Consider the following 8,629-nt stretch of genomic DNA (forward strand, 5'->3'; position numbering starts at 1 on the left):
GCTTGATTAGAGTACGCAAGTACTCTACATACAAAACTAAGTGACAAAACCATTTCTCTATGTGCTTGTTAGTGTGTGTCCATGTTTACCAGAATCCAACACTTTTCTTGTCTCGAGACCCATCTGCAATCCAATAAAGATAAAAGTTTAAACAAGAGATAATACGAATTTTTAGCTTCATCAACAGTGTATTATGCATGGATGGGGTCAAAAAGGAAAGAGACTTCTTTTTTGGGATGTATAAATAAACAAGAACTTAATTATTATATATTGACATCAATAAAAATAAATAAATAAATAATAATTATCGAGCAACAACAGCATGGGAATTCTCAATTTATCTAATGACTTTTAAGAAAATAAATGATTAACTACAATTTGTTTGCTCAAACCCTACGTATAAATTAGATCCAATACATTTTCAAGGTCAAGAATTCTCAAGAGTGAAATTTGCTTCATATTCTTTTTTACCCTCTTCCCCAGGTTTTACCAAAATAACAAACAAGACAATGCAGTATTACAATTGAAAGCAAATGCATCAGCATATATGACAGATGATGACCGTAAAAATATAAAATAAAATGAGTTAAACCAAAAGTACAACTAGTTTCTACTATAAGCTTGAATAAAGTCATGAAAGTCTCAAAAAGAGGCTAGAACTCTTACCTATTTACATCAGCGCCCTGAAGTATTACAAGCAACTTAACAAAACTATCAAAATTGACAATTCAAGGAAGGGGTCAAATTCAAGCTGATATCACCATAAGGCTGTTCTTGATGTACGTCAATATGTCCATAACTCTTCAAAACCTATAGGACTTTTTGTGAGGATTATGCTATGGTGAAGAATGCTTTTCAATGGAGATTTTTTTTTTAAATAAGAGAAAAGGTCACCCAAAAAAATCATCTTCTCTATAAATTTAGTGTGAATCTTCATTCTTCACCAAAGAAATTTCCCTTTTGTTACTACCGGTCAACAAAACACTAAAATGCTATATCTCTATTCACAATCCACTACTGGTCCAATTAACATACACACAATCATAAGCCACTAGTCTTAAGTCATAAAGAAAACCCACAGCAAGTCATATCTAATTGGAAAAAACAAAGAGAAAATTAGAAAAATACTCTAGTCTCTACTATCTAAATGTTAAGTAATAATTGTATGATCAGTATCCTCTTGCATATTCATGTTGCATAACTATGGTGTTAAGTATCCAAGGAAAGTGGGAAACCACACCTTAAAAGCTAGCTGTTAAGGAAGAAGAACCACTCTCCTTATATACAAGTCCCTAACAATACACCGGCCCTGGAGAGCCGACGTCCACAGCGGCTTCCATGGCGCCGACAACCAGGCCCTGATACCATTGTTAAATATATAAGGAAAGTGGGAAACCACACCTTAAAAGCTAGCTGTTAAGGGGGAAGAACCACTCTCCTTATATACAACATCAAGCATCCCACACTACCCGATGTGGGACTTTGAGCACCCATAATACCCAAGTCCCTAACATATGGTTATTATGTAAAATTTGGAAATGTTACTGAAAACTCACCAATATGCTATAGAACATGCAAGCAGAGATCCTTCTAGTTTTCCCTTCCAAGATCTTATTCAAGCTGAGATCTTCAGCAGGGTCCTCCAAAATTGGGGCAATTCGACTTTTGAAAAATTCAGCTACAGCCCTAGAGTTAAACAAGTCGAGAATATTAGCTCAAAGCAGGGGACTTAAACAACTAGTACATCAATAACACCTGAGCCCTATCACACTAAATAAAGCCAACTACATTTGATGAGGCCATAATGCCAAATCATAAATAACATTCACATTTACACATTACAAATTAAATCTTTCTAATAGTTTCACCCATGATTTGTCGAGCCCCTCTCTACTCTTACCGTCCTTACTGTGGGTTACTAAAGGATCTCCACACATACCCAAACCACCTAACATGAAAGTCTACCGTACTTCCCCCATCAACATCATTGACAAAAGAGTGCCTTTACTTGTTATGATTCTTTTGCATAATCACCACCATCAATCCCAAATATATCCAATTCCTAAAAGTAACCATTTTTTTCCATACTTACTCTTGCTTGATATCTTATGTTTGAATTTCCACTTACATATTATGATAAGTCAAATAAATAATCTATTCTAGCCCATGAAAGAGGGAAACCAAAGGCCAGAGATCATATGATGTAGAAGTACACTAGGTAAACTGGAACTATTCAAGTTCCCAGACTACATGAAGAATGAGATAAAATACTAAAAGCAGATAAAATTAATTGTTCATGTAAAACTTGTAATTTGAATCACAAAGCAATTGAAATAGCATGTAAAATAAGTAATGATACAGCAATAAATGCATGCACCTTTGCACATTCTTTATCCATCAAATCCATCTCTCAATCTCTCATGTAGTCAACAGAGGCTCTATGGAAAGGTGTATTGGCTGACAAAGGATGAATATGAACATAAGTTCAGCATGGCTGGGATGATGATGCTTAGAGTAGTACCCATTGTTGAAAAGATTGTAGAATTTCGTATTAGGTGGTTTGGACATGTGGAGAGAAAGCAAGTAGAGCATCTAGTGAGAAAGGTGGATTAGAAGGAAGACAGACAAGTGGTTAGAAATAGAGGAGGAAGACTTATAAACACTCTACATTAAGTGGCTACGTGAAATCTGTGTGAACAATCTTACTACAAACATGATAGATAATAGAGTACAATGAAGTTTGATCTATGTAATCTACCCCACCTAGTGGGATAAGACTTTGTTGTTGTTATTGTTCTCTCATGACTCTTCATTTTATTAACTTCAAAATTCGTTCAGGAAAATAAAGGGACTTGGGCAGTATTTATACAGCTACCTATTTAGCAACACAAGCTACATCTAAAAAATTTGAAGCCTCAAATGTGTAGCTTAAAAACATTTTCAAAATCCTTCTTAAAGAGACTTAATTGACATTATATGACTACCAAAACCAAACCAGAACAAATATAATAAACCAGTACCTAGTCCTCGTAGACATATTGAGACCTTCACTTGTACTTTGCAAACCTGCCATTAAAATATTTATGTTATCTATAATGCTACTTATGAAAATAACACAAACTTTGGCATTCCAATATCGTCTGTGCAAGATAAAAGTAAACCCACAATAAATAGAAAAAGAAATAAAGAATAGTACATCAAATTGCAAATGAAAGGAAAATAGAACATACTGGCTGGTGAGTTGTTGTCCATTTCCAGAAAAGAGAGTTCCTACAGGAGTTGAACAAAAACATTAAATGTAATGGTTAATCGTAATCAATTAAGAACATCAAATCAAAAGGCATCATTAAATCAATTAAAAGGTTTTTAAAACTAAAAATTATAGAACTAGTGGATTTTAAAAGAATATACATAAATATCAACTTTAAGGTAACACGGGTCAAAATGTAAAATATATTTGCTCATACATATTTCATACCACCAAAAAAGAAAAAAAGTAACACAACAAAACAACAAAATCAGGAGAAACACAATGTATAGATAGGATGGAATATGGTTAACCAAGTAAGAATATACGAAAGCATTGATTACAAAGTTTCAAAGCTTACTTCTGTTGCCGCAGAATTGATCAACTGATGAATATCTGAAAGACCAAGGTTTCGAGATGATTCACCAACATATGTCGTGGGTGTTTCCATCATTGATCCAGGAACTGCAGGTGATGTTGCTAAATCTGGTGTATCCATTGACCCAGTTGCAATATTTGTTCTCTCCGGGGAAACTGACACAGACCTTAAATTCTGAGCAGAAATAGAACTCATGTCATCTCTTCCAACATTGCCCGAACCTTCACCTTCACCTTCAATATTGATTTCAACACCCACATCGTGAGAAGGGACCATATGAGGTGGAGAAGCAGCAACATTAAGGCGTATATGTTCAATTTCCCTATCCAGTACAGGTGAAGCAATGGATACAGCAACAGGTGTAACAGGTCTAGGCTCCTCCGGGATTTGATTAGTTGGGGATGAAGTCCTGGCAATACCAACATCCTCATGATCTTCCTCAGAGATGACCAAATGGGGTTTTGAACATATATATTCCCTTTTGGATATGTCTATATGATCCTTACAAATTCCTGATATGGAGCAACATGTTTTCAGATGATAAGTTTATGAAAAACTATAAGGAGACACAAGCTGTAAAACAAGCCTATTTACCAGTTAATAATGGCTGATCAAACATTTGTTCCTTTCTTTGGATATTGTTCAGTTTCCATGTACCCAAGGCAGAGGAAGGCGCTTCCCTTCTTTTTTTAAGTATATCTTGGGGATTATTAAGTGCTCCCCTCATGAATCTACAAATATACATCCCTATATGAGTAATGGGCATGAAAAGAAAAACAGGAAGTTATAGAAATATAGATCATGACTATAAGTTGCAGGAGAACAGAGCAATTTAATAAAATTCAAACTTTAAAACCTTACCTATTAGTCAAGACTATGGGATCATCAAAGAACTGTTTTCTCTTCCTTCCTCTCTTTGGATGCTGCTGAATTGGTGGACTTTCACGAAGCACCAGAGGGGAACTATGTCCTACAACACAATTAAGGATTAAGAATTTTATAATTCTAGGTTATTGTAAAACGCGAGACAGAATGCACTGACCTACGAAAACTTGGGCATCTGAAGCATCCCCATGAGAAGTAACCGGAGTTTGTGGTCCAAGATGTTGCTCAGATGGTGCAGGAATCCCTTCAGGGTCCACATCCATCATTTCAGGAATATGATCCTTTTCCTTCATAGTTTCATCAAGATCTCCACTTGGTACAGTATCTTTATCCTCGGGATTTGGATATACTAGAGGGTTTTCTACATTACGAGCATCGTTGGCATCACGAAGAATCTCCGGCGTAGGTTGGGCTGCTTGTGGAGAAGTGGTATCACCAGGACCCACATCACGGGTAACCTCAGGATCCTGAACATTATGAGGGCGGTCACCAGCACTATGTGGGGTAGTAGGTGATTCTCTCTGGATACTTGGACCACCATCTTGGAAACCAGCATTTTTCAATGGAGACTGGAGGATAATGCTGTAACCAAAAAGAAATAGATTATTCAATTGGTTTCATAAGACAAACACCAAAATGAGAAAGAACTTTGAAAGCTTACTCCTCCTCCATTTGTCCAACCCCTGAATCTGGAAGCACTTCTGTGTTAGAGGAATCCATTCTTATATCCTAAATATTGAAAAATTCAGCAGATTTAATATATTTGCAACTCCAAAACCCCATTAATAAAAAGGGTGCAGGTAATAGAAAGGAAATAAGGTTATACCTCATCAAAAGATACAACTATAAACTGCTCCATTACCATTTGATCTGCACTTCACATGAAAAAGCACAAAAGAGATCATTAATGTCATGTTTTTACAAACTTTAAGACATAACTAATTCAACAAATCTAGTTATATAACCTGGTATTGTGATATCTTCTTGATTCTTCTGGTGCTTATCCTCAATCCTAAGTGATATTCAACAATCCACATCATCTATAGATTCCAATAGAAGAAAAAACAAGACTAAAGCATACCGAGTTACAATACCTGTTATGATCTGGTTCATCATCCAAGTTCACGGCATCAAGATCAAATGTCTCAGGTAGGGTGATAGATTGAACTGGTGCCTTCCTTGCATCCTCTGGCAAATTAAGTTGTATAGAAGCAAATGCTTTGTTCAAACTAGTCAAAACAACACTGCAGTCATGGACAAGGTAATCAACTTTCTTTGAATATATCCGAACAATGCCCAAGAGAAGGTGGCCCGACAATCTTAGTGCAACAGGAGCCCCTGGATCCATGATGTGTTCTACAAGAGATCCAGGTAAAATATTAATTTAAGTGTTAAAATTAGATTCTAAAGGAGGAGTATTGTAGCTTTTTGCAACAGGAAAAAATCACCAAATGTAAGTTGAAAAACACAGAAATTACCACATAAAAACATTTAAGAAACACAAGTTTAGGAGTGACTTTCAAAATGAAAAAGCATTTGCAATTATCTTAGTCCTTTCTATATCTCTCAACTGTCAGCACAGCCAAAAGCAACAAGTCCACCCTCTTCTTTTGCATGAAAGCAAATTCTAAATGAATAATTGTAAATTATTATGAAAAATTAAGAACCGTTAAAATGAGATGAGTGTTGTTTTGGAAAAGAAACAAAAAAAAACTTGGACTTTCCAAAGAATAAAAATAAAATAATAAAAAAAAGGATTTTCAGGAATAATGCAGAAATGATAGCAGTGATATAAAAGATTATTGAAAAAGATGAGTGCCATAAAGTATTAAGTAAGCTTAAAGAAAATGATTAACGAAATGGACATCCACACATTTTAGAGCTCAATCAAAACTTATAAATTGGCATTAATAAAAACAAAAACCTACCAATGGTGGATGGAATATTGGTTGACGTATAATGTGACTTCTTTAGCCTGTGTTGGAGATGAGCAGCAATCCACACTGTTGCCAGCGGGCCTTTTCGTCCCAAAAATGTATGAGAATAAAACATACTCTTTCCTTGTTCCAAATGTTGGTAGCAAAGTACTGATGTTCTTGTCTTCCTTTAGCTCTTTGATTCCAGAGAAACTGTAAGAAGAGAAAGCAAAAGGAATCGAACGATTAAGTTTCGTTGAAAAAACTCTGCTGGGCACTTTTACTAAAAAGCATAATTATAATCAAGCATGAGGCATAAAAAAAGGGAAAGCCTTTGGACCCTAAACATATGCCTAGATGCTAAATACATCGTATTATTCCATCTTTCGCTTCTCATAAGCATATTGTCAAAAACCAGTGATAGTTATAGAGTTCAAAATACTAAGCTAACAAAAATGCAAAATTGATAGCAATACCAGTGAAATAATTTTAAGTTTAGCGCCATAGTGAAGTAGCAGAAAAATCAGATATTTAGAATACCAGAAAATTCAGAAAATCAGAAAATCTGGGTCCCCGTTTCAGCTCACCGCTGCCGCTCCTCACTACCGCCAGCGAGTCCAGAGGCCGCCAGAGCAACCGAGCGTTCTCGTCAGCGTCGTCAGTGTAGGTGTGTGACGAAGAGAGAAAGAAGAAGGAATTGAAGCCAATGTGTGTCGGGTTGGAGAGAGAAGGAAGGAGGTGATGGATTGTGGCCTGTGGAAGTGAAGTCTAGGGTTGAAGAGGCAGCAGGAAACGAATGAGAGAGAATTGAAAAAAGTGATTAAGTGAAAAGAAATGGGCGCGAAAACCTTTGGTGTTTGGCGGGTACGAAATAAAGGGTACACTTTGCAAAAGTCATACCAAAAAATTAGTGTTGCCATAAGATCCAAGTTTTTTTGTGTCTGTGTCATGGGATCCAATTTGTTTAGGCCAATTTTCGAAAAACAACTTAATTAAATTATTTTAAAAGAAATTAAAATATAAGAATTTAAATTAAAATCAGTATAACTCACCTTTCTCTGCTAGTTACATGCTGCCGAAATTCAATAAAATTGCTTCTTAGACTTTTCCATATTATTTTTCAAGGCATGTAGTTTGTTGGCGAAACATTGTTTGAAAGTTGAAACACATTTTTCTGATTTCCAAAGCAATTTATGCTTTTTATTACTTAATTCAAAGAGAAAAGGACAAATAAGTCCCTGACTTTTTGTTTTGCGGACATTTTCGTCCCTGACCATTGAAAAATACTTTTAAGTTCCTGACCTTTACAAAATTTAGACGGATCAGTCCCTGACGGAGACATTTGGACGAATCAGTCCCTGACGGAGGCATTTGGACGGAGGAACTGATCCGTCCAAATTTTGTGAATGTCAGGGACTTAAAAGTATTTTTCAATGGTCAGGGACGAAAATGTCCGCAAAACAAAAAGTCAGGGACCTATTTGTCCTTTTCTCTAATTCAAATAATTTAAATACAGCGAATAATAAATTAATTAATATTTTATAATTTTAATTGAGCATAAAAAAGTTAATTAAAATATAATTTTGAGCTAATAATTATATTATTTAATGTATTATGCTATTTTCTTTTTGGGCAATTTACCTATATAAAATAAATGCTGAAAACCTTTACCTGATTACAACAATTGAAAACTTGCTTCATGAATGTCTTGTTTCACTTTTTATATAAACCGTGGGAGCCAACCACGGTTTTCAAACTACACATAAATCGTTGCTGGCAGCAAAGGATTACATGCAATTGGTGCTCAACGTAAACTGTGGGAGGCAGCCACGGTTTACCCTTGGGGAATGCAACACATAAACCATGGGAGGCAGCCACGGTTTACGAAGAAGATGGTGTGTGCATAAAACCTTGGAGGCAGTCACGGTTTATTCATGAGCAAGTATAAATATAGAAGCCGTTGCTGGTAAGGGCGGATCACTTTTGAGGGTTGAAAAGTTTGTGAGGTTGGTCGTGTGAGAGAGAATCCTGAGAGCTTTGTGGTTTAGGGGGCCGGGTTGAGGTTTTGAACCAGTTGAGCGGTGGACCGATGGAAGACGAATCTCGTATGTACCGGTTAAATGGTGTTACGCATGTGGCCGGATATATCGACCAAGAGGTTAGTTAAATAACTTTATTATTTATTATTCTTATTATTATTAT

General features: G+C 35.8%; 1 protein-coding gene across 5 annotated transcripts in view; it reads right to left on the reverse strand.

Annotated features, from left to right (window-relative positions):
- LOC107605260 (sister chromatid cohesion 1 protein 3) overlaps positions 1-8,629 on the reverse strand; it is a 20,724-nt gene continuing 12,095 nt past the window's right edge. Inside the window, exons 1-15 of one of the 5 annotated variants that reach the window (XM_016307073.2) lie at positions 6,993-7,238; positions 6,440-6,640; positions 5,606-5,867; positions 5,477-5,523; positions 5,338-5,381; positions 5,173-5,240; positions 4,669-5,093; positions 4,488-4,596; positions 4,221-4,357; positions 3,609-4,138; positions 3,231-3,270; positions 3,021-3,066; positions 1,557-1,686; positions 667-810; positions 1-123 (exon numbers count right to left, since the gene is read on the reverse strand). In XM_016307073.2, coding sequence (XP_016162559.1) covers positions 715-810; positions 1,557-1,686; positions 3,021-3,066; positions 3,231-3,270; positions 3,609-4,138; positions 4,221-4,357; positions 4,488-4,596; positions 4,669-5,093; positions 5,173-5,240; positions 5,338-5,381; positions 5,477-5,523; positions 5,606-5,867; positions 6,440-6,563 — 2,058 coding nt within the window. In that variant the 5' untranslated portion in view covers positions 6,564-6,640; positions 6,993-7,238 and the 3' untranslated portion in view covers positions 1-123; positions 667-714. Of the gene's footprint in view, positions 124-666; positions 811-1,554; positions 1,687-2,377; positions 2,593-3,020; positions 3,067-3,230; positions 3,271-3,608; positions 4,139-4,220; positions 4,358-4,487; positions 4,597-4,668; positions 5,094-5,172; positions 5,241-5,337; positions 5,382-5,476; positions 5,524-5,605; positions 5,868-6,439; positions 6,641-6,967; positions 7,243-8,629 lie in introns of those variants that run through there. The other 4 variants (XM_016307074.2, XM_021105034.1, XR_002349394.1 and 1 more) reach the window with 4 other exon arrangements.

Source organism: Arachis ipaensis, chromosome B06, assembly GCF_000816755.2.
Source record: "Arachis ipaensis cultivar K30076 chromosome B06, Araip1.1, whole genome shotgun sequence".
Lineage (NCBI taxonomy): Eukaryota > Viridiplantae > Streptophyta > Magnoliopsida > Fabales > Fabaceae > Arachis > Arachis ipaensis.